This window comes from Rhincodon typus, chromosome 2 (genome assembly GCF_021869965.1).
Source record: "Rhincodon typus isolate 14 chromosome 2, sRhiTyp1.1, whole genome shotgun sequence".
Classification (NCBI taxonomy): Eukaryota; Metazoa; Chordata; class Chondrichthyes; order Orectolobiformes; family Rhincodontidae; genus Rhincodon; species Rhincodon typus.
The window spans coordinates 29,170,243-29,196,128 of NC_063333.1; the positions used below are offsets into that span (position 1 = coordinate 29,170,243).

The 25,886-nt window shown below is 40.2% G+C and overlaps 1 protein-coding gene across 1 annotated transcript in view; it reads left to right on the forward strand.

Annotated features, from left to right (window-relative positions):
• Positions 1-25,886, forward strand: part of pard3aa (par-3 family cell polarity regulator alpha, a) — a 782,893-nt gene that overhangs the window by 577,928 nt on the left and 179,079 nt on the right. The window contains exons 19-20 of the mRNA XM_048606721.1: positions 6,518-6,751; positions 12,655-12,916. Coding sequence (XP_048462678.1) covers positions 6,518-6,751; positions 12,655-12,916 — 496 coding nt within the window. The remainder of the gene's footprint in view (positions 1-6,517; positions 6,752-12,654; positions 12,917-25,886) is intronic.

Consider the following 25,886-nt stretch of genomic DNA (forward strand, 5'->3'; position numbering starts at 1 on the left):
ATGCCACCCGAAGGTTGCAGGAACAGCAACTCATATTCTGCTTGGGAACCCTGCAGCCCAATGGTATCAATGTGGATTTCACAAGCTTCAAAATCTCCCCTCCCCCTACCGCATCCCAAAACCAGTCCAGCTCGTCCCTGCCTCCCTAACCTGATCTTCCTCCCACCTATCCCCTCCTCCCACCTCAAGCCGCACCCCCATCTCCTACTGACTAACCTCATCCCGCCCCCTTGACCTGTCCGTCCTCCCTGGACTGACCTATCCCCTCCCTAACTCCACACCTACACTCACCTTTACTGGCTTCATCCCCGCCTCTTCGACCTGTTTGTTTCCTCTCCACCTATCCTCTCCTCTATCCATCTTCTATCCGCCTCCCACTCTCTCCCTATTTATTTCAGAACCGCCTTCCCCTCCCCCTTTTCTGATGAAGGGTCTCGGCCCGAAACGTCAGCCTTTCTGCTCCTATGATGCTGCTTGGCCTGCTGTGTTCATCCAGCCCTGCACCTTGTTGTCTAAGATTATGGCTGATGTCATTGTAACCTTAAATCCACATTCCCACCTTCCATGATAACATTTCAACCCCTTGCTTTTTACAAGAATCTAACTACCTTTGCCTTGACATGTAGGCCAGATCAAATAAGAACATCAGTTCCTTCGCTAACGTCCTTTACAGAAGGAAATTACTGTCCTTACTTGGTCTGGCCTGAATGTGATTACAAACTGACAACAATGTGGCCGACTCTTAACTGCTCTTCGGGGAAAATAAGGATAGGCAATAACTGCTGGCCAAGCCAGCAATGCCCATATGTTGTGAATGAATTTAAAAAAATTCAAGGAACATTGCCTTTCTAGGGAGAGAGATCCAAAGACTCATGATCCTCTGCAAGAAAACATTTGACCTAATCATTATTTTAACGGGTGACCTCTGATTTTTAAACAGTGACCTCTAATTCTAAATTCTAAGAGAGTTTCAACCAACTCACCTCTTAAATTCTGAGCTTTAGTGGGTGCAAACCCAGCTTGTTCAGCCTTTCCTCATAAGACAACCTGCCCATTCTGGGTATTAGATTAGTAAAACTTCTGTAACTACCATCAATGCACTTATATCCACCCTTTAAAAAGGTGACCATTACAGTGCACAGTACAGCAAATATGGTCTCAGCAATATCCTGATTCATTGAAACATAACATTGAAACCATCTCCTATGTTTGTATTCAGTTCCCACTCTCAATAAATGACAGCATTCTGTTAGCTTCACTATTTACTTGCTCTGTCTACATTCTAACCTTCAGCAATTCATGCACAAGGACACCCAGATCCCTCTGCATCTGGAAGAATTCATTTGGAGTTGTTCATGAGCTTGAGTTTTCAATGTGCAAAATTTTCTGTTGGTAAGAAATGCGAATGGTCCTAATTCAGCAACAAGTTAAAAAGATTGCTTCTTTTAAAGGCTGAGTGTACAAATTCTTTTCTTTTTGTTTTAATAACAAGTCCTGGCCCTCACCCTTCAGAGATTTGAACTTGGATGGCCTGTGGTTAAAAACCATGTCTTAACCACTAAGCCACCTGTGTCTTCCAAAGTAAATATTTAATTTTAAAATTCAGTTACAGAAAAAGGATGAAACATATGTATTAGCAATTTGTTCAATTCTCCCCAGTAAAAATAGTGCTTTGCATCATCCACTTTGAAGAATTCATTTGGCAGGCCATTTACTTTGTTTGGCTCTTGCCTTAAAAAAAGGAAACCATTGTGAGCTTTCTCTAGTACAAACTGAAAAATTGTAAAAGCACAGGTCTATAAAATTAAAACAAAAGTCATACTTGTGAGTCAAATACTCAGTTTAAAGGATTTATTTCTAGCACTTAAGTTGTCATTCTTTCAGAATAGCTCCTGACAGGTTTTGTTTTTTTTTTAATGATTGAGTTTTGTTTTACTTATGTTTCAACAAAATGTTAAAGAGCAAACTCCGTGCACTTGAACATTGGTTCATTTAACATTTCATGAAAACAAATCCAGGTGTCATGGCTACACTGGGTTGGTTGTTAGACTGCTGCGTGGTTTTATACAGTGTGTTTGTTTTGTGACAAACCAGCAGGATAAAATGAGGCAACAAGTAATTTGTGATTTCAGTCTATTGACTGGTAAGGAAGACCACTCTGGTACAAATGCACTCAGCAATGTTGTCTCTTTTCAGTAGAATTGACTTGGTTTAGATCAAGCCAACAGATGGGAAGAGTTAGTCGTGTGGATTTGTTGTTTTCTCCCCAAGTTGCAAAAATATTCAGCTGATTATGGAATGTCCTCACATCTGTTGGGCATGTGAAGTCTACTCTCCTGATGTCTGCCACAGACATGACCTGCAGATTAATCCAGCAGCTAGCTTCCATGATTTGTTGACACTGGAAAATTAAACAGCCATTTTTTTTCTTTTAAACTCACTCAGTCAGATGATGAACATTGTTCAAAAAACAAATTTGGGAATTGCCAGTTTTAATGCCACGTAACTGCTCTGTGTACATACTGGTTAGTGATGTCGTATCCCAGTTAAGTAGTTGATAAATTATTTTAACCTTTAAGACCCGTGCAGAACATGGGAATGGGCACAGCTAAGATTCTGTGCCATTCATCTGTTTTCCTTCAGTTAGCTTTTCATAATATTTTGAAATGAGCCTTCAATCTAACATGGCCTGATGTAAGCTCTAAATTCAAATCATTCCTCGGATAGCTTTGTATTTGTGTTCTTTGTTTGTATTTTTGAAGGCAGAAACTGTTTTTATTCTAAACCAGTTTCCTGCGTTGAGAGCCAGTAACTATGCTAATTGCTGGAGTACTTTCCAAGAAAATTGGATAGGTCCATGCTGTTGTGAGATTGGTCACAAGGAACTAAACTGAAACGACACACTGAACTGTACACCAGTGACGGTGAGGAGGCGAGCTGAGAGACATTACTAAGTTTTTTTTTTGTGAGGTGATGTAAATAATTTAAATAACCTAAAGAAGCTTGAATGACCTGATCAGTGAGCCTGCCACTGGCAATGACTGTTTCTTGACTGAGATTAATGCACTTTGCTAAACTGTTAGGTTTCATGAACCTCCCAAATATCATGACTCCTCACTGTTTATACTAAAAATACTGATTAGAAAACTAAAAACAGGCATGAAAACTTACTTTCTTTTTCTTCAGAATGATTAAAGCTTAAATTTTCCAGATCAATGTTGAAATGAGCACTTTGTCTATATTTTCCAAGCCCCATGTGCACTCAGCCAGAATAATGGGAACATCTTTTCAAGGAAGGAAATAGTGGAAAAATAAGTGCAGTATAAAGCAATTATATTTTAGACTTTGAATGATGCTTTTAAAACAGGAAGCTTACCAGAGATCTTTGGAACAGTCGAGTCCCAATGTAATAAAAGCATGGATGAGGGTTTTACCAGAAGGTGGCCTCAAGGAGGGGGACAGACAGATCATTTTAAACTTGATCTGACAGGCTGAGTGGGAGCCTCGATGTTTTTGGACGACTAGATTCTTGACTGTGGAGCCTGAAAATTGATGGCAAAATGACAGTCATGAGACGAGGAGAGAAGTGTTGCTCAGAATGTGCGAGTAAAGAATCTGGAGTTATTGGACAATTGGGTATGGTAGTACTTGGAAATTTTTCAGAGATAGGCAAAGGAAAGGCAACGGAGAAGTTTAGGTGGGAGGGGACAGAATCTTGTAAGTGACACATTGAGATATGAGAAAGCATTGCAGATCAGCAAGGACGTGGGCAGTCTTGGTGTGAAATAGGATGCATACTGCAAGGGATGATCTGAAGTACACACAATGTGGAGCATAGGATGCTGGCCTGGAGGGAACTGGAAAGGTTGAGTCCAGAAGTGATAAAGATGTGGATGAAAGGCCTGGGTGCCCTTTTATCTGAAGCTTTCAAAGTTAACATACACAAAGCAAGTCATAAGGAAGGCAAAGTGTTAATTTCTGTTGCAAATTTTTAGAATAAAGAAATCTTAATCCAATTATACAGAGCATTGGTGAGGCCACACCCAGAGCAATAAAATGAAGTTTAGGACTCCTTTACCTCAGGGGAGTGCAATGATAGTTTAGTGGACCGGTTCCTGGGTAACCGCGATGCCCTATGTGGAGAGATTGAGTAGACTTGACAGACATTCTCTGAAGTTTAGAAGAATGGAGAGATGATCTTTTCGAAGCATGTAAAATTCTTACAGGGAGATTGGTAGGGCAAATGCTAAGAAAATGTTTTCCCTGGTTAGAGAATTTAGATCACAGGATCAGAGTCTTAGAAGATGGGATTGGCCATTTAAGACTAAGATGAGAAATTTCTTCACTGAACAGTTTGTGAATCTTTGAAATTTTTTATCCCCAAGAACTGTTCAGTATATTCAAGACCTAAGATTTTTGAAAACTAAGGGAAATAAGAAATACGTGGATAGCAAGCAAGGTTGTGCTGAGGTAGAAGATTAGCTATGATCTTATTTAATGGTGGAGCAGACTGTAAAGGCCAAATTAGCCTCCTTTTGCTTTTATTTCTAGCATTCTACTGTGGTTGGGCTATGGTGTGGCATTGTTTGAGAGGTGGAAGTAGGTCGTCCTAATAACAAGGCTTATGGGATCAGGATAAAGGTACAATATATCTGGAAAGAAACAAGCCGTACCATAATCAACTTAAAATACATCTGTTCAACTTCTACACATGATGAATGCCAGGGTAACGGATATACTTGACAAGAACGGAGGTGAACAAGGTATGAGATTACAACTCATTCTGTAATTTTAGCACTTCCTATTCTTGGTTGTTTTTATGAAGAAACTGACAATGTTTCAAGCAAATTGTCAGTTGACCCTGTGACTGCTCCTTGATCTAATTAGATTCATTCTCCTGTTCTTCACATATAGTCCAACTAATCTTTCTGTTCTCAGTATAGTGATGAGAAGGGAATAAGCCAAGTACAAATCTATAGACTTTTTTCTTCTCTCCAACTCTCAAACGTACATGCACACAGTCCTCATAGTGAAGGGCACTTCCTGAGCTTTGCTATCCCACTGAGTGGGAAGTCTTCAGCTTGAAATTTCTGCTACCCAAATGGCTATGGTACTGAATGAAATATGGTGTGATGTTAGCAGTATTATACTGTCCAGAGCAAAAGGCAAGGAGCAATATTACATACTATATGACAATTCTATAATTATCACGGCATTTCGAACATTCCTTCCTTTTCTTCACAGTTATAGTGAATTGTTCCTTTTCCGTTCAATACTAGCTTCGCAATGTCGAAGCTTTCTTCTCAAAGGATTCTCTTTTATTTATTTGGCAATGACCTCTGTTATTTAATGGACAATAATTTTGAAAATTCCTTGGGTTATATGCGACATAAATTTGAGGGCATGAATTGAGAAAACTAATTATGTCAGGATTTTATGTTACAACAGACGTTACCTGTGCTTCAGGTCGAAATACTCTTGTTAACTGACTTTTTATTTGAGATTTTTGCAGTCCCTCCTAGTATTAGATTAATTTTAACACAAAATATCAGATTGAAGATAAGGTGACATCCAGGGTCTGTGCATACTTGAATTGTTGGGGATTTTCTTTATAAAAGCAACAACCAAGCGTAGAAGTTGCTGAAACTACAGATCAAATTGTAATCTTGGACTTTGTTAATCTTCCTTCCCTTCACATACATCCCTGATACACTGGCATTCATCATGTGTGGTAGAAATAGAACAGATGTATTTTGATTCTAAATCTGTGTTTATCCACCTTCTTTGGGGATCCAAAAGGCAGGATTCTGTTGTACCACACCATAGCCCCTGTCAATGACCACCCAACTGCAGCGTTACCCAGCTTATTTATGTAATCCATCATTGCTTTTACTGTATTCTGGGAGTATAAGATCATAACCCAAATGACTGTCCCTGAAGAATACTGTGAGAAGTGTAAACATGTTCTTGCACTTAAAGTTCATGTTCCTGGGAAACTGCAGTTTCTGAACTCCTTGTAATGTTTACTTGGACTTTGGGAAAACTGGTGCCATTTAACTGAGACCAGACTTTAATGAGGTAACAATTAATGGTTCAATTAGCCAATGGACAGGTATTTCAATCAGTAACCAAACACTGGGATAATGTCAAAGGTTATTTTTAACCTACTTTCAGCATTTTAATTTATGTCTTGTGAGCGGTAAATGTCAAACTAGCTTTTTAAAGAAATCAAGCCAAGCACTCCAGTCCCGGCATTGCTTTTATTATGTTTGTTTGTGAACAGCAATGGTGCAGCACTGCTGACCTGTCACATTCTGTGACTGTGCTAAAATGTTCCTATCGTTCTTCAAAGCAATAAATCTCTAGCTATCCACAAATGAATATAGTGAACGTTATCTGAATTATATTTGAACGTCCCTGAGGAGTCGTATGCCAGAGATGAATAATCAAATATCCAGACTTGGTCCTCAGCTACCAAAGCAAACTTAATTAACAACTTTGTATCTTGACCTCCAAGGCTCCTCGACCAGGGATGTTGGGCCTTCATTAGGACTGAAGAAATCAAGCTCGTTAGAAAGCCTGCAGACAGCAGTTGCTGAAGTAACTTTGAATAGTGACATTCCTTTCCATCGCCCACGACCGCGAATCATCAGAGGGCGGGGTTGCAACGAAAGTTTCCGGGCTGCTATTGACAAGTCGTACGACAAACCCGCAGAAGAAGATGATGATGATGATGAAGGGATGGAAACATGTACGTAATATAATTGAATACAATAATTTATTCCGGTTGCAAACCCATCAGAATGGAATTAATTTCGGAAGTGCTGTGTCTATTGGTACTTAGTTACATGCTCAAACAGATCTTTTAAATAAACACGTTTTCAACTTTAGTGTAGGGTGACAAAGGATTTTAAGGTGAATTTAATTGCTATCTTAATTGTTGTAACATTGTGTAGTGCACACAATTTTATTTATAATGTACACATAAATTGTATTGGTGAAAAGTTACTGAGCCCAGTTTTCATTTGTTAGCTTCCTGTTTCTCACTTAAAAAGTGAGCAGTTGGTAATTGCAAATCTGAGATTTGGGTGAGCAGATATCTAGTTGATGTGTTTTCCAGTCAGGTTTGCAATTGGGTGAGCAGGAAACCTTGTTTTAAATGGGAAATTGCTTAATTATTCATATCTGGGTTAGTTGCAAGCCGTAGTTTTCTCAAGTACAAATGCTTAGGTCAGCTGTGCTCCACTCATTTGTAGCAGGTATCGAACAGTCTAATGCTGACGGAGAGGCAGAAATGTTTATTTGGGAGAAACTTCTTTCCTGCAGAGATTAGTTGGAATGTGAAACTGGCAGGCAGCATGGATCCATTCAAGGTGAAATGGGTAATTAAATAAGGGTGAAAAAAATCGATGGTTATGTTGATATAGTGTGATGAAGTGCAGTGAGAAGAGAGAGGCTCATATGGAACATAAACACCATCGTGCAACAATTGGGCCGAATGGCCTATATTTGGGCTGTAAATAATATGTAATTTGTACAGAGCTTCAAGGAGTAAGATGAAGGAGATAGGAAGAATTGCAGATGCTGGAGTCAGAGATAACACGGTGTGGAGCTGAAGGAACACAGAACGCAGCAACAGAGGAGCAGAAAAGTTGACGTTTCGGGCTGGGACCCTTCTTCAGAAATGGGGAGGGGAAAGGGAGCTGGGAAATAAATAGAGAGAGGAGGGGTCAGGTCAGGGAAGGTAGGTGGGATGGTGATAGGTGAATGCAAGTAGGGAATGGTGGGGATTGGTCAATGGGATGGGTGGGGTGGATAGGTGGAAGAGAAGATGGACAGGTTGTGTCGGGTCACGGAGGCAGGAGGGAGGATGGGGTGGGGTGGGGATAAGTAGGTGGCGTGGTGATAAGTTGGATGCAGGGAGGGGTAGTGGGGATTGAACCCTACCCCCTTCCTGTATCCAACCTATCACCACCCCACCCATCCTCCCTCTCTCCTCCTTGACCCGACACAAGGAGTAAGATGAAGAAGCCTGCAACTTGTCATTGCCATTCAAATGAAGCCAGAGCTGAAAGTGGTTCCAGATTCCCATAGTTGGCTTTGAGTATGGAATGTGAAAGGTCTGCCCATTCCTTAATTAGTTCAAGCAAGTATCAAACATTATCCTCACTGTCTCTGCTTTGTTGCGTTTTAGCTCTATACTAAGCCCTGTCTTCTTACAAAAATTGTTTTCATTGTTGTTTTATTGAGGACCATTCTTCCTTTCACTTAGCAATTTAAATGTGCACGTGGAAGCTTCTTTCAAGAGCCATTTGCAGAATGGTTAGTTCCAAATGTTTTTGATGAAAATGGATGTGATTAAGCAAATCAATAATGTTTGTATCAAATTAATAAATGTATTCCCTTCACTGAAGGCAGAATTTGGTGATAGTAATCGTAATGCCTAGAGTGCACCTTGATGTCACTTTATACCCTAGTAGTGAAGAACCTCTACCTCTGGATTGTGGCTAGTTGGAAATGCTTCTGAAAGTGGAGCAAGATTGTATTACATGGTTAGTCATTATGTTGAGAGAAGGGCACTGTTATAGTTTTATGCTGATATTGTCAGTTTTAACTTGGTTTCTAGCCAACCGTAAATGTAGGATGTCACACAATGTAATTTCACCCTTGCAGTGTGTTCTAGGTGTCTAACAAGTATAAACAGCAAGGTAGGCTAAGAACTTTGATGGCTTGGACACACAAAGTATAATTTCCTCTTTCAATTCTCAAGTGTGGATTAAATGCTTTCTATGGATAAAACCACCTGTCAGTTTTGCAAAATGGATTTTGCTTTCAAGACTTGCTGTGCTGCAATTTCTGAGTAGGTAGCAATGAAGTTGCCTAAATCTTTCAGTTATTTCCTTTGGAAAATTCTTCTCTGACTTGAATTTTGTCACCCAGCTAAATTTAATGCAACAAAATAAATCCTGTAAGTTAAATGCTAAAATAGAATTTCTTGTGGTTGGTTTTCATTTGGAAAACGTTGATATTTAACAGGGTTTGAGGCGAAAAGGCATGTGTTTCAGTAAGCAGATTTTGCGCTCTTAATTACATGCCAAGCTTTCACAAGATGATACATCTAACTAGTAATTTGGAGAACTGGGGCCTCCAAAAGTCCAATTCATTGATTATAAAAAATGTTTACACCATGTGTTAAAACACAAAGTCTGAATTAAAGAAGGAAGAACCAACAAAATTTAACTCTTAACGAACACCAGTTTATTTCTTAATCTAGTCACCAGTTTGAGTACATATCATGCTACTATTCTGTTTGAGAATCAGTGCTTTATTCCTTATGCAGCAGTGACAACAGTTGTAGTTATCAGCAAAATTATTGAATCTAAGTAAGAGAATTGTTTGCCATTGTACATATCGAGAGTCCCAGGAGAATTAAGATTACAATTTCTCATTTGTTACTTGAGAGCAAATCATTAAGATCGAGAAACATTAGTGGGATTTTGAATCATTAGGTTCTCATTTTGTATGTTCCAAAATGAGTATTAGCTGAAGTTTAAACATCATTGTCACCATTTTATACTGTTTATAGCCTATGGTATGAGGGGCATGCATTTATTTTGGTATTCATATGAACCTCATAAGAATGACTTGTACTAAAGGGGGGAATAATTCAGTTGTCGTGAACAATAATATGCTGCTTATACATGAATTTCACATAACATGGAATACATTAATGTTTAAATTACCACAGGTTTTATTCTTACACCAGCAAAGAAGTCGGTATCAGTTTGATAATGCCCCGAGAAATGGTACAGCTCATGTCGATAATTAGGCTTTTTTATATCCATTTGATTTATTCCACTCGAAGATGTTCCTTTGACATTGTGCTCTGCTGTGCTTCAGCACTATTACAATTACATTGGCATTGCTTCAGTGTGCCTTTGATAGATTTGCCAGCTCTTTACAATTTTCCCATTTTTAAATTTCAGATTCAGTCTTGCAAGTTCCAAAAAAATTGGAATTTTTTTAAAGTTGGTTCCTCCTCTTTAGACAACTAATTTCAGTTTCTTTCAATGTTTAAGTGCCTACAATCAGTAAAATAGTGGTGGCTTGAATTGCTTGCATTATAACTCCCTCCAAATAAGTCAAAGGTTTGTGTGAACTTTTGAAATGAAACCCAGAGTCATACTGGATGAAGTGGCTTGAAATGTGATCTTGACTTGGTGCTTGAATTTCTTTGTAAGCTAACAACATGCAAGCTTTATAACCTTACTGTGTTATTTCTTAGAAAAGAAAAGGCACATTGCACTTCACAAAATGGACAGCTGAAAAGTTTGCTCAAGAAATGTGTTTGTGTGAGGTTTTTAAAAGGGGAAAAAGAGTTTAAGGAAAAGGACTTGAAGGAGAGAATTCCATAGATTTTGACAAGGGTGGCTGAAGGCTTGTATTTTTAATAGCACAGTGAGGAGATGCAGAAGGTGACTTCTGATGACCTCATATGTAGAATGGGTGAAGACAGAGGGCTGGGAAAAGGAAACACAGTGGGTTGAGATAGTTGACGGATTTAAGGATGAGGACACAGATTTTACGTTTATAAATGGGCATCCAGTGCAGGTTTGTGAGACTTGACTGATGGATGAGTGGGGCTTGGGTGAAATATTTGTAGCAGAACTATGGACAGATTGGAGATTGTGGTCAACGGGTGGCCAGGAGGGAAAGTGTTAAAGTAGTTCGGATGACCAGAAAAGGTACAATGAATGAATGAATCCCTGACTAACAGTTCAACATTTAAGAATATGGAAGTAAAGTGGTTCGTCCGATTCAGTTTGTTCTTATCAGTCACGTCATTTTCAGAACACAGTCTAACTTTCTTTAAATCCTACCCAAACATAATTCTGTCTGCCTCTTGGTAAATCTGAAATTGATCTCATTCCCTTTTGAATGCTTCAGTGAATTGGAATTTACTGTTTCTGATAGCAGTCAATTCCAGCATTTCATGACTGAGCATGTTGAAGTGATTTTTTAAAAATATGTACCATATTTACCTGGTAACTTTCTCATTTTATGTAGCAACCATAATTGCTCATAGGGGTATAACAGCATAACACCTTAAAAAAAAAAGAGTTCTTTAATATCAGTCATTTTCAAGACTGTGATTGTGTCCCTCCCTTGAATGCAAGGAATCCTCCAATTTTTGCCACACACATATCTCTGATTTTTATCACTTTACCATTGCGGCTTTGCCTTCACTGACCAAGGCCTTAAACTCCAGAATTTGCTTTCCAAAGCCAGTCCAACTTATTTTAAGATGCTCCTTACCTCTTTGATCAAGGTTTTGACCAGCTGTTTAACTGTAACTTTGGTCCAAATTTCTGCACACTGTTTTTATGAAACACTTTGGAAATTTTGACTGTGTTAAATGCATATTTTAAAGACAGGTTGTTGTGGAAGAGTCATTTACCTTGGACTTGCCTGACAATGAAAAGCATACAAGGCTTTTGACTACGTTGTTGCCCTTTCCTAGATGGTGTGAATTTCGCGCTGCTAACTGGGTCATGACATTAACCTAACGAATTCAGACTGTTTCAGGTTGGAAAGAATCCACGAAAGTGGATTGTTCTGGCAGTTGGCTTTAGCATCTTGAGAAATTTATTTTCAGGTAGCAATTGATTGGGATCCAACTGTGAATTGGGATCCACTGCCATAAGCACAGGCTTTAATTTAATATCAGAACAACTCCACAGAGACTTTTCCCTGGCATTCATGTTCACTTAAGTAAAGTGGTGAAATAATGTGATAATTCTCCAACTAATATTCACACCTAGAAAGTCACAGTAAGGATGTACCCCAGACCATGAGTAAATTTGCAACTTTAATGGTAGAGAAAGAAAAAAATCTTGCATTTTTATCTAATCTAGCAAAGCAAGATCCAACAAGCAGTGAGTGTTTCATGGTGGTGTTTGAAGGGTGTGTGTTGGCCACATCTCACAGAGAACTTCCGATTCCTGTTCATTTCGCGCTTTGGTACCTATCTTTTGACCTCCCCACCCCTGACCGACTGGTCCTCAGTTTAATGTCGAATCTGACAATCAGCTGCACCTCAGTACTGCACTTGTGTGGGATTTGAACTCAGCCTTCTGACACAAGAGGTGAAAGTACCATCAACGCAGCTGTTCCTGGAGATGGGAAAACAGTCGTCCAACAATGAATTTGGATGCAGTGAATGATAGCAAAATTGCCCACCTTGGGTTATTATTCACTGGCACCCTCCAGCACATTGCATCTTGCAGTAAGCCCCAAAATTGGGTACGACTGGGTGTGAGGTAAAAAATAGTGTTAAAAACTGGTGGCAGAAAGAAAGCAATGGCATCTCAAACAACAGATCCTAAAAACGTCTAATATTGTTAATGCAATTTAAGTGATGTTACTCATCAATACCTATAATTTGCAAATTGAATGTGATGCCAGGCTGGACATCTAAATTGTTATTTCCAGTGCCAAGGGATGATTTCTGAAGAGACAGTTCTCCGTGATTGTAACTTCAGACTTCTTCCAAATTTGCTGTCCAGCTGGAATTGTCGCTTTTTGTGTAAATTTGTTCAGATTTTCAGTTTAAGCATTCCATGCCAGTAATAAACTTTTGTTTCTAACTCACAGTGGAAGAAGATACCGAGGAGAGTTCCAGATCAGGCAGAGAGTCTGTATCAACAGCCAGTGATCAGCCATCGCTGGCTGGTGGACATCTGACGGGGACGATGGAGAAACAGGTCAATGGCTCCAGAAGCAAGGAGGACAGAAAGAAAGAGAAGACTGGGAAAGAGAGAGAAAAGAAGAAAGACAAAGAGAAGGATAAAGAAAAAGACAAAGACAAGACTAAAGCCAAGAAAGGGATGTTGAAGGGTCTCGGCGACATGTTCAGGTAAATGCACTTTTTTTAATAGTTACTAATATGGCAATGTGAATCAATGCTTTTACAGGAAGCATTTATCCCTAATTGATATGTTTAATGTGGATATTAAGGAACGAAAGAAATTATGAGCGTTTCACGCCATACAAAGTGTATAGAAATACTGATGCAAGTACAATTGATCACAGCTGCTACGGCATCACTTTGTGTTAGTGTTAGACTATGGTAGTCATTTTTCAGGAGGGAGATGCTGATTAAGTAATGTTTTAAATTGTTGGCCAATTAACAGTCTATGACCAGCTTTGTCTAATGACCACTGCAAATGAGCCTTGCCTGAATTTCGCTCGTGATTTTACGAGCATAAAAGTGGAAGTAGACCACTCAGCCCTTGTGCCTGCTCTGCCATTCATTAAGATCATGGCTGACCTGTGTCTGTTTTGGTTTCTGTATTCTTATCCACCCCCCAATAACCGTTGAATCTCTAGCCAAGTATGACACTTATCTAATTCTGCTTTAAAAATGTTTAATGACACGACCCTTGCTGGCTTCTGAAGCGGATTTTCTGAAATTTATGCTGCCTGACTGACTTGTATTTCTCTTCCTCTATTGAGATAAATTTGTAAGTGTATTCATGTTACTATACATCTACGAGGCAAGAAATTAGAAATGTAACCAATGTTACATTCAAAATCACTGCAACGTATTTACATAATCTGTAAACAGCCCTGCAATGAACAAAACAGGAACAAAACATTCTCGAATGTTAGTCTGGAAATAGTTTTATTTTTCTGGTTTAGATTATGATTGCAATTTGTTGGAAATGGCAAGTGGATTTAGATTAATTCTCAGAGATTCGTCAGGGCAGCATTGCATACATGTGATAAGTCCCAGTGCTTCATAAGATTTAAATTTTTCTGATGTAAAATTTCTGGATGACTAACTTCTGTTTACCAGAGGAGAATTCTTGCTTGTGGTTTGTCATTTATTTAAACAGGTATAAGCAATGCACCACACGAGACAGGGATCATGTTAAAACTACACAATTAATGATCTTTGTTGATTCATATGGAAAATGATTTCAGCTTTTCACTGCCTTTGCAAAATATTTTTACTCATCTTTTGGACTGTAGATATTCCAACAGCATGTCTGTGATCTAAATAATTATGCTTTGAAGTGCTTTATTTAGGCAAGCAGTGACTTTTTTAAAAAAATATGTAATTTCTCAAGATGGCTCCAAATGATAGAATTGCTGTAACTGATACTTTCGATTTAGAGCCTGTGTTTTGCCCATGGACTTTTTATAACGATTGAAACTGACAGCTTTTTTATGTGTACCTACATAATGTGCTGAAGTAAGTCTTCATTCCTCAATTAAAATTGCAGGTTTTTGTAGTCGGATCTTCATTAAGTCATGGTATAAGTAGTGAAATCCCAGTAGAGGAAGCATGTTACAGTGCTCCCACTTTAGCTCGGAATCATTATTGAGAGCCTCCCAGATGGATTTGCTGGAAGACATGAAGGTATAAACTTTAGAAATGATTATGCTGTTATTTTGCCATTATGATGAATTTTCAGGAAGCCATGGAATGAAGCAAACTCAGGGGGATTGAAATTAATTGCAACCAAAAAGAAAAGCTGTATTCGGCATTTTAAAAACATTGCCAGGACACCTGTACTTTCTCCATTATTTTCAGAAGACAAGTGATTGAAGTTCTCAAGTGAGATGCTGTGAGCACATTAAAGCTTTTATGACCTAATCTCTTCAATGGCCACGGGCAGTGATCAATTGTCACGATGTACGTATTGGCAAAAACTAGCTACAATCAGTTTGAACTAAGAATTGGGATCAAGGCTAGATTTTAATCTTTTAACTTAATCTGGAAAAACATCAGATTTTGTTTGTTCCTTCACTTGTCATATTTTTCTCCATTTGCAATTTTGTGAAAGCCTTATGACCTTTCATACTGTCCCACCCCGAAAATATCATCAACACAGTGTTTGTAGGTGGCTTTGATCCAATAAGGGGAGGCTGTTTTGAAAGAGAATCGATTGACTGACTTCACAGAATGGCATCAGTACACACCCTATGTCTCTGACTCTTGCCTGGGGTAGGATTTCCAGAAAGAGCTGCAATAAACCACCAATGGCATTTAAAGTGGAATGAAATATTCAGCTTTCTTTTTCCATTTAGTCGTCTTGGGGGCTCAGTTGTAAAGAAAGCCCTGGATTGTTATGTTTTGCACGCGAGAGAAGAGTCGTATTGTTTTGTCACTAAGGCGTCTGTAACCTGGTCCTACCCAAGGACAGCTATTCCTGGTGAGATTCTACTGTGCCTAGCTACATTAGAGCATTCTTGTGAAGTATTTATTATGGATGCATGGGAAGTTTGATGCACACTGAGGGAGCACAGACTGTTCACTGTCTGTAGCCATACAGGAACTCAAAAGATGCCGCTCACTAGAACTGTTATATTGCTTCACTATTTGTAAAGAGCTCAGAACTAATGAATAAATGAAAATGAACAAATGAAAAAGTACAGCACGGGAACAGGCCCTTTGGCCCTCCAAGCCTGTGCCGACCATCATGCCCTAATTAATCTAAAAACAAACCTGCCATTTTTTGACCTGTATCCCTCTATTCCCTCCCTATTCATGTACTCATCTAGATGCCTCTTAAATGTCTTCAATGTGCCTGTTTCCACCACCTCTTCTGGCAGAGCATTCCAGGCTGCTACCAATCCTTGCGTGAAAAACGTCCCTCGCATATCTCCCTTAAACTTACCCAGCTGACCTTGAACCTGTGTCCCCTTGTAGTTGAAACTTCATCCCTGGGGAAAAGCCTCTGACTATGCCCCCTGTCTGTGCCTGTCATAATTTTGGAGACCTCTATCAGGTCCCCTCTCAGCCGCCGTCTTTCCAGTGAAAACAATCCTAGTCTTTTTAACCTTTCCTCCTAATCGATGCCCTCGAGACCAGGCAACATCCTGGTGAACCTTCTCTGCACACTCTCCAAAGCTTCCACATCCTTCTGGTAATGTGGTGACTGAAACCGTGCACAGTACTCCAAATGCGGCCTAAACAAGGGTTTTATATAGCTGCAACATGTTTTGACAACACTTGTACTCCATGCCCTGGACAATGAAGGCAAGCATGCCATATGCTTTCTGAATCACCTTGGCTACCTGTGTTGCCACTTTGAGGGAAAAATTGATAACAGAACATACATCCAGGATATCTTATCTGCTCCTGCACTGCAGTCAGACACTGCGCAAAAATGTACCGGTTCACAAGTCATGAGGGGGATAGCAAGGAATACTCTTAATGAAGCTCCAATCTTTTTTAGTCCAAAAGATTTGTTTAGGAGCACAAGATGTAGGAGCCAGACCAGGTCATTGGCCCGTTCAAGCTTGTCTTGTCATTTAAGAAGATCTGATTGCAGTCACAATACTAATTTCCTGTTTGCCCCTCATAACACTTGATTCTCTTATCTACTAAATATCTGTCTTGAATAACTTCAAAGACCTACCCTCCACTGGGAAAAGAAGCCCACAGACTAATGACCCACTGAGAGAAAAATATTCTCCTCATCTTCAGTAAGGCCTTCGACAGGGCCCCTACTTCAGGAGGGCCTTCGACAGGGCCTGTCATGGCAGACTGGTACAGAAGGTAAAGTCGCACGGGGTCAGAGGTGAGTTTGCAAGATGGATTATAAAAAAAACTAGCTTGGTCATAGAAGACAGAGTAGCAGTGGAAGGATGCGTTTCTGAATGGAGGGCTGTGACTCGTGGCGTTCCTCAAGGATCAGTGTTGGAACTTTTGCTATTTGTAATATATATATAAACGATTTGGAGGAAAATGTAACTGGTTTGTTTAGTAAGTTTGAAGATGATGCAAAGGTTGGTGGAATTGCAGATAGCGCTGAGGACTGTCAGAGGATACAGCAGGATATAGATTGGTTGGTGACTTGTGCAGGGAGATGGCAGGTGAAGTTTAATCCAGAAAAATGTGAGGTAGTTCATTTCGGAAGGTCTAATCCCGATGGAAAATATACAGTAAATGGCAGAACCCTTAAGTGTACTGATAAGCAGAGGGATCTGGGTGTACAGGTATACAGGTCACTGAAAGTGGCAATGCAGGTGGAGAAGGTAGTCAACAAGGCATATGGCATGCTTGCCTTCATCAGCCAGGGCATTAAGTTTAAAAATTGGCAGGTAGTGTTGCAGCTTTATAAAACGTTAGTTAGGCCGCATTTGAAATATTGTGTTCAGTTCTGGTCGCTACACTACCAGAAGGATGTGGTGGTTTTGGAGAGGGTACAGAAAAGATTTAGCAGGATGTTGCCTGGTATGGAGGGCATTGAGCTATGAGGAGAGGTTGGAAAAACTGGAATGACGGAGGTTGAGGGGTGACCTGATCGAGGTCTACAAGATAATGAAGGGCATGAACAGACTGGTCAGTCAGAAGCTTTTTCCCAGGGTGGAAGAGTCAGTTACCAGGGCCCATGGGTTTAAGGTGCAAGGGGCAAGGTTTAAAGGTGATGTACGAGGCAAGTTTTTTTTTTACAGAGGGTGGTGGGTGCCTGGAACTCGCTGCTGGGAGAGGTAGTGGAAGCAGATACAATAGTGACTTTTAAAGGGCGTCTTGACAAATATATGAATAGAATGGGGATAGAGAGATACGGTCCCAGGAAGCGGAGGGTTTCAGCTGTGATGGGCAGCATGTCGGTACAGGCTTGGAGGGCCGAAGGGCCTGTTGCTGCACTGTAATTTTCTTTGTTCTTTATCTCCATATTAAAAGCAAGACTTAGAGGTATACAGTTATACAGCACAGAAACAGACCGTTTGGTCCCACCCATCCACGCTGACCAGATATCCTAAATTAATCTAGTCCCATTTGCGAGCATTTGGCCCATATCCCTCTAAATCCTTCCTATTCATGTACCCATCCAGATGCCTTTTAAATGTTGTATTGTACCAGCCTCCACCACCACCTCCGGCAACTGATTCCATACACGCACCACCCTCTGTGTGAAATGTTGCCCCTCAAGCCCCTTTTAAATCTTTACCCTCTCACCTTAACCCTTTACCCTGTAGTTTTGGACTCTCCTATCCTGGGGAAAAGACCTTGGCTGTTCACCCTATCCATGCCCCTCACTCATTTTATAAACCTCAATATGATCACCCCTCAGCTTCGAACCCTCCAGGGAAAATAGCCCCAGCCTATTCAGCCTCTCCCTATAGCTCAAACCCTCCAACCCTGACAGCATCCTTGCAAATCGTTTCGGAACCCTTCCTAGTTTAACATCATCCTTTCTATTGCAGGGTGACCAGAATTGAACGCAGTATTCTAAAAGTGACCTCACCGATGTCCTGTACATCCGCATCAGAACATCCCAGCTCCTTTACTCGGTGTTCTGACCCAGGAAGGGAAGCTTGCCGAGCGCTTTCTTTCACTATCCTATCTACCTGCAAACTCCACTTTCAAGGATCTATGCACCTGCACTCGTAGGTCTTTTTGTTCTGCAGTGCTCCTCAGGACCCTACCATTAACTGTATAAGTTCTGCCCTGGTTTGCTTTTTCAAAATGCAACACCTCAAATTTATCCAAATTAAACTGTATCTGCCACTCCTCGGCCCATTGATCCATCTGATCAAAGTCCCGTTGTACTCTGAGATAACCTTCTTCACTGTCCACTACACCACCAATTTTGGTGTCATCTACAAATATACTAACTGTTGCTCCTGTGTTCACTTCCAAATCACTTATATAAATGACTAAAAGCAACAGATCCAGCACTGATCCTTGAAGCGTGCTGCTGGCTACAGGCATCCAGTATGAAAAAAACCCTCTACTCCTCCTTGTTTCCTACATTCAACTCCCAATAGGCAAAGGCCCAACCTGTTTGACTTTTCTTCAGAAGATATGCTGTTCACTCCAGGAATGTCAAGTGAATAATTTCCAAACTGCCTCAAATGTAATTATATCCTTTTTCAAATAAGGAGAGCAAAGGTGTGCATAGTGTTCCATATGTGGTCACACCAAAGTCCTGTAGAGTTGCAGTAAAATTTCCTATTTCTTTATTGCATTTCCCAGGCACTCGACGCTACATTACATTTGCTTTCCTGATCATTTATTGTTCCTGCAAACTAGTGTGTTGTGATACATGTACCAAATGCCTTTTTTTTCCCCTGAGTACACTACGTCCAGAGGTTCCACTTTATCTATATTGCTTGTTACTACTGAAAGGAATTCTAATAAATTAGTTAAAATTTAACTCTGTCTGATCATATTATGATTTTCTAAGTATCCTGATATAACTGCCTTTATAATGGGTTCTAGAAATTTCCCAGTGACTTACGTTAGGCTGGCTGGCCGACAGTTTCTTGCTTTCTGTCTCCCTCCTTTGTTGAACAAGATGTTACATTAGCTATTTTCCAATACTCTGGGTCCCTTCCAGAATATAAGGATTTATTCATGGGAGCTAAATGACATAACAAGTCGGCTGAAAATGCATTGAATTCCGCAGCGAGTATGTAAAGTCATGATAGCAATTGGGTTTCCACTAGAACAGTTACGTTTTACTGGATAGGTCCACAGAACTTTCCTTGTAATTACATATTAAAATTGATTTATTTGTAATTCAGACTTAATAACATTGTCTGAGAACACTTAAAACAGCCCAATGCTTCTTCCCCACTGTTATCAGACTTTTGAACAGACCTTTCTGATGTTAATGTTGATCTCTCTCTCTGTACTTTCTCTGTATTCTGCACTCTTCTGCTACCCTGATGCACTGTGTGGTACAATCTGCCTAGAAGCATGTAAAACACTTTTTTTCACTATATCCCGGTACATGTGGCAACAATAAATTAATCAAATCAATCTCACTGTTATAATAGGTGATCATTGGAAGCATTTCACTGAAAAGGCATTACCTTGACTAACCTCAAAAGTAGTGCAAAACAGTACAATTTATGCCTGCATTTCATTCTGTCGTGATTGCATTACAGTCAACTGTTCAGTCTGTCCCAGCAATAACAACTTGAAACAGTTGATTACTTTGATGCATAAACCAGCATATAGTTGTGAGTTAATAATCACATTTGTTGTGGAGCAATTATGCCAGATGAAAGAAGCTGCTGAATGATGAGAAAAATAAATTGACTATAAAACACATTTAATTACGAAATAATATCATTATAGTCATGGGAACATGGTGTTCATACAGGTTTATTAGATTTGTGCTAATGCCACTCCTTCTGATTGGCCAACCCACAGATATCCGTGGTGATGACCAGAGTTGCCAGCTTTGACTGGTGGTTGCCGTGGAAATCATTTTGAGCTGAACAATAAACTGGTTGAACAGCATAGACTCTCTTTATTGTACTTCTGTGTTCTTTTGTAATAACAAATATTGGATGTACTCAGATTTGTAAGTGAAATATTTTCATGAAGCAGAGATTGAAAACCTGAATTTCATATGCAAAGCCAGCAGTTAATGGCTAAGTATATGAAATTAAGGAGACATTTATTTAATTGTAGCTATTATCTCAGATGTTAATAAATCCCATTATGTTTATGAAAGTAATAACGTTAACATTGAACTTTTTCAGTTAAGATCCTGACTAAAACAAGGTTCACAAAAGCTGTGTTTCAAACAGGAATAGGGTTTTTACATATGTACAATGTAGAATTATAGGTATTTACACCATGTGAGTACTACATGGATACAATTGGGTAGTTGTCCGCTAGCAAAACATCAAAATGGATTCCAGTCAATTTATTTTTCTTTACTTTGCAGATAAATATAGCTGTGGAGGACTGCAGCTTTGAATTGGTATTGATGAGTTGGTCTTCTAGTTAGATGGACTGGTAAACGGGATGGTTTCACTTCAAACACGGATCTCCAATTAACTGGTTTCTGCTGTACTTGAAACAATACTTCTAATTTGTATTGGAAAGCCAGTCATGCTTACTGAGAAACTTATCTAGTCAATTGTAAACGGAAAGTTTTATGTTGAAGATAGATTTTAGAACTTGAGGAAGCATATTGGGGTGAAACCTACAGAAATGGATTTGTTTGAAGCACTTTCATTGTAGCTGTTAGATGATTGATGTTTGTCCTTTGTTTAAGACATCTTCCAAATTGCTCACAAAAATGAAAGTGGGCTGAGGCAGTTGTGGTGGAGATTATTTCACTTCAAGATTCCCTTGCCCATCACTTGCTTCTTCTTGAAAACTTGAATACTTTTGACACTTGGAAGCTAATTTTCATTGCTCTTCCATCTCCCTGACAACAACAAAGTAAACTGTGGTGTCACATTGGGGACAGACCGAACAGATTCCAGTTTCTTGCCCTGAACAGCATTAAGAAACATGAGTATCAGATTTATTGAATTTCACACTTTCTCATGGTAAGTTTTGAACTTATGACCTTTTGATTACAGATCTAATACCATAATCACGGTTCTATTCAAGGAATAATTCTATCCAATAAAATAGGAAACACAGGAACTTGATTTTTGCTGTCAGTGCCAAGTAATTATCTTTTAATTCATTCACAGAATGCTAGCTGTCACTGGCTAAACCAGTGTTTATTGCACATCTCTGACTGCCCGTGAGAAATAGGGAGAGCGGTGTTCTTGAATTGCTACAGTCCATATGCTCTTGGTAAGCGCACAATGCTGTAGTGAGGGAGCTCCAGGATTTTGACCCAGTGACACTGAAGGTATAGCAATATATTTTCAAGTCAAAATGGTTGATTATCTTGGAGGGAGGTTTACAAGTAGACCTTTGCCTTTATTTTTCCTAATCCTCAGCTCTATCTCTCAGGTAATCTATCATCATGTTTTAATTCCATTATTTCCAATGCTTTCAATTCCTGGTTCTATTTCTATAAATTTTCAGCTTTCCTTCTCTAGCTGTGTTTGTATCGTGGTTGTTTCTCATTCATTCATGTTAAATCATAATGGAAAAATGAATTTGGCCCAATTTTTCTCTGCTGCTGTTTACCTTCTCGGTGAAAGTAATTGCAGGTTATTTATTTATTTATTTATTGTTACATGTATGTAGAAAAATATGGTGAAAAGTGTTTTGTTGCCGCAATACACCATTTTGAGTTATAAAAAGAATAACAATAAATTAGATACATAGAGTTTGTCTTCCGTACAAGTGGTGTACAAACTCGGCTCCAGGGCTTTCGCAAGGTGTCTTCAAGGTGTCCCGGGCCCCTTACGTCACCACTCTCCACTCCAGGCACCGCCATGGCCACAGTCGAAGACCCACTGAGTCCATGCTGTGGGTCTACCACAACAAGGAGTCCTCTTCTAGGCGCCGCCACAGTCGATGACCCATTGAGTCCTAAATCCACTCTGTGAGGCTACCACAGCACTGTTCCAGGTACTAAGCATCGCCACAGCCGACAACCCACTCAGTTCCCGAGCCCAGGCTCCAGGCATATCGCAGCCAGTAATCCTCACTTTGGGCACAGGCACTGCAGCAGCCAACACCCAACCCACACTGCTTCAGCTTCCCCCTGACCTCAGAAGATGAAGAAAAGAAAGAAAAAAAGGAAAAGATGAAACGAGTGAGAGAGAGAGAGAGAGAGAGAGAAGGGAATGGATGGGCTCAGGACCCTGGACATTATCTACCATATCTGTGCCATCATCTGGACATCAGGTTAAAAAGGTGCTGCCTATGAAGCCTGGTGAATTTCTGCAGTGCATTTTGTACATAGTACACACTGCTGCACCTGAGCATAGATGATGGAGTGAATGGATATTTTTGGATATGGTGCCAATCCTGGATGGTGTCGAGCTTCTTGAGTACTATTAGAGTTGTACCCCTCCAGGCAGTTGGAGAGTATTCCAGCAGACTCCTGACTTATGCCTTGGGGGATGGGTGTTGGGAAGTCAGGAGGTGAGTTACTCACTGCAGGATTCCTCACCTCTGACCTGCTGTTGTAGTTACTGTATTTATATGGCAAGTCCAGTTCAGTTTCTCGTCTGTGGTATTCGCCAGGGTGTTGTTAGTGGGTGATTCAGTGATGGAGTGCTATTCAAATTCAAGGGATGATGGTTACCTTCTTGCTTATTGAAGATGCTCATTGCCTGGCATTTGTGTGGTGCCACTTTGCAGACCTTGCTGCTTTTGGATATGGACTACTTCAGTATCTGAGGAGCCGTGACTTTATGAAGGAGTGAAGGTCATTGATGAAACAGATGAAGATGCTTAAGCCTAGTACAATACCTGCAGAATTCCTGCAAAAATTCCTGGAACTGAGATGACCGACCTCCAACAGCCGCAACTACATTACTTCATATCAGGTATGACTCCAAGCAGTGGAGCCCTGGTACTCATTGATGCCAGTTCTGCTAGGACTCCTCGATGCCACACTAGATCAAATGCAGCCTTGGTGTCAAGGACAGTCACTCTCACCCTGATTCTGGAATTAAGCTCTTGTGTCTATATTTGAACCAGGGATGTAACGAAGCCAAGAGCTGAATGGTCTTGCTGCACCCATACTGAACATTAGTGAGCAGGTTATTGCTGAGCAAGGGCTGCTTGACAGCACTGTTGATAACCCTTTTCATCAATTTACTGATGATTGAGCCAATTACTGCTCCATTAGTCTCAGTTGGATTTGTCCAGCTTTTTGTGTACAGGGCATATCTAGGAAATTTTGCATGTCTGTGACTGTACTGGAAGAGTTTGGCTAAGGGAATGGCAAGTTCTGGAGCACAAGTCTTCAATACTCTTCCCAGAATATTGTCAGGGCCCACAGAATTTGCCATAATCAGTGCCTTCAGCACTTTCTTAATAGCACATGGAGTAAATTGAATTGTCTTGAAGACTAGCATCTGTGATGCTGGGGACCTCTGGAGGAGGCCAAGTGGATCTGGCGGAAGATTGTTGCAAGTCTGATCTTTTGTATTGATGTTCTGGGCTCCCTCATCATTTGAGGATCAGGGAGATATTTGTGGATTCTCCTCCCCCGGGAATGGTTTAGTCCACCACCATTCATGACTTGATGTAACAAGACCACAAGCTTAGTTCTGATCTGTTCATTATGGATTTACTCAGCTCTGTGATGGCACAGATAGATAGTCTTAATCCATAATGGAATGAAAAGGTAAGGGGAAAAGGCAGGATAGTGAAGTTGAGAAAATCAGCCATGATCTCATTGATGCAGACTCTGTGGGCTGAATGGCCTACTTCTTCTAATTCTTATTGTCTGATGGTCATTCATCATTGATTTTGAAATAAGTTATCCACAAAGATGTGATCAACTCTGTGGCATGAATTTCTGGTGTTAATTAATCTAGGCAACAACTTTGACACCAAGCAGCAGTGATATCCTCAACCAGGCTAAGCAGCCATCACATTGAAAAGCTATTAAAGCAGATTATATTGTCTTCTACGTTTTATAATTTTACAACAAACAATAAATATTGGGTCATAAATAGGACATCAAAATAGAAGCTAAAACATAAAAACAGTTTTTAAGATCTATGGAATGGTCAGCATAGAAGGGAAGATAATATTGCCTTTTATTATGATTTGTCATGATTCCACCAATATTTTCAGATTGTTGAGCCAAAATTATGAATTCCTTTATTCATTCATGGGATGAGGGCATCGCTGACCAGGCAGCATTTATTGCCCATTCCTAATTGCCCAGAGGGCAGTTTAGAGTCAACCACATTGCTGTGGGTTTTGAGTCACATGTGGGCCAGACCAGGTAAGGATGGCAGTTTCCTTCCCTAAAGGACATTAGTGAACTAGATGGGTTTTTCTTGACAATCAACCATGGTTTCATGGTCATCATTAGATTCTTAATTCCAGGTATTTTATTGAATTCAAATTCCACCATCTGCCTTGGCAGGATTTGAACCTGGGTTCCCAGAACATTATCTGGGTCTTTGGATTAACGATCCAGCGATAATATCACGAGACCGTTGCCTCCCCGTATGGAGTCAGTTAGCTCTCTTGGTTCTCATATAGAACTTCTATGAATTGTGGTTGTACAGTTAAGGTGATGGTTTAGTAGTCCATTGGGCGTATCCCTGTGTAGGTTTGAATCCTTTTGGCTACAGTCTACATCACTGTTGTTTGCGGATTGGTCAACTCAGTTGGCTGGATTGTGTTGTCGAGTGATGCCACCAGTGTGGGTTCAGTTCCTCCACTGGCTGAGGTTATCATGCAGACTCTGCTTTTCAATCTCTCCTGAGGCATGGTGACCCCTCAGGTTAAACCGCCACCACCAGTCATTTGTCTCCAATGAGAGAGTAGCCCTATGGTCTTCTGGGACTGTTGTGATTTTTACTTCGTTAAAAACCAAGTTTTTTTTAAATATTTTTTCACGCAAAGAGGTTTTGCTGGCTGGCCAGCATTTATTGCCTGGCCTTCTTGAACCGCTGCAGTCCACCTGCTGTGGGTTGACCCACAATGCCTTTCGGGACGGAATGCCAGGATTTTGATCCATCGACTGTGAAGGGACAGCGATATATTTCCAAGTCTGACTGGTGCGTGGCTTGCAGGTGGTGGTACAATTGCAGCACACTCAAAAAGTATTCATTGTTCAAATCATGAGAAATCGTCACAGCTTCTGGATTTCCTAGCTTAATTGTGCATGCCCAGGTATTGCTGACAGATGTTGCTCCTTGTTTAATCATTGTAATTTGCAGAAAATCTGGGCCCATTAAAAGCAAATGCAAAAGTAAATGCTATTAATGGAGATATTAGAACCAAGGAACCCTGATTTTTCCCTAGACCATAGATGGTAGTTTTATTAGTATTAGTTGGCTTTGTGGAAATACAGACACTTCAGCAGTGTATGACATCTGTATATTATTCTCCATTTTTACACTGGGCAATATACATAGATTGAACTCCGCAATGGAGTAAGGGAGTCAGTATGAATGGGCTAGTTCCATACTATTTATCTCAATGAAACAGATACCAAGAGAAAGCACCTGGCTCA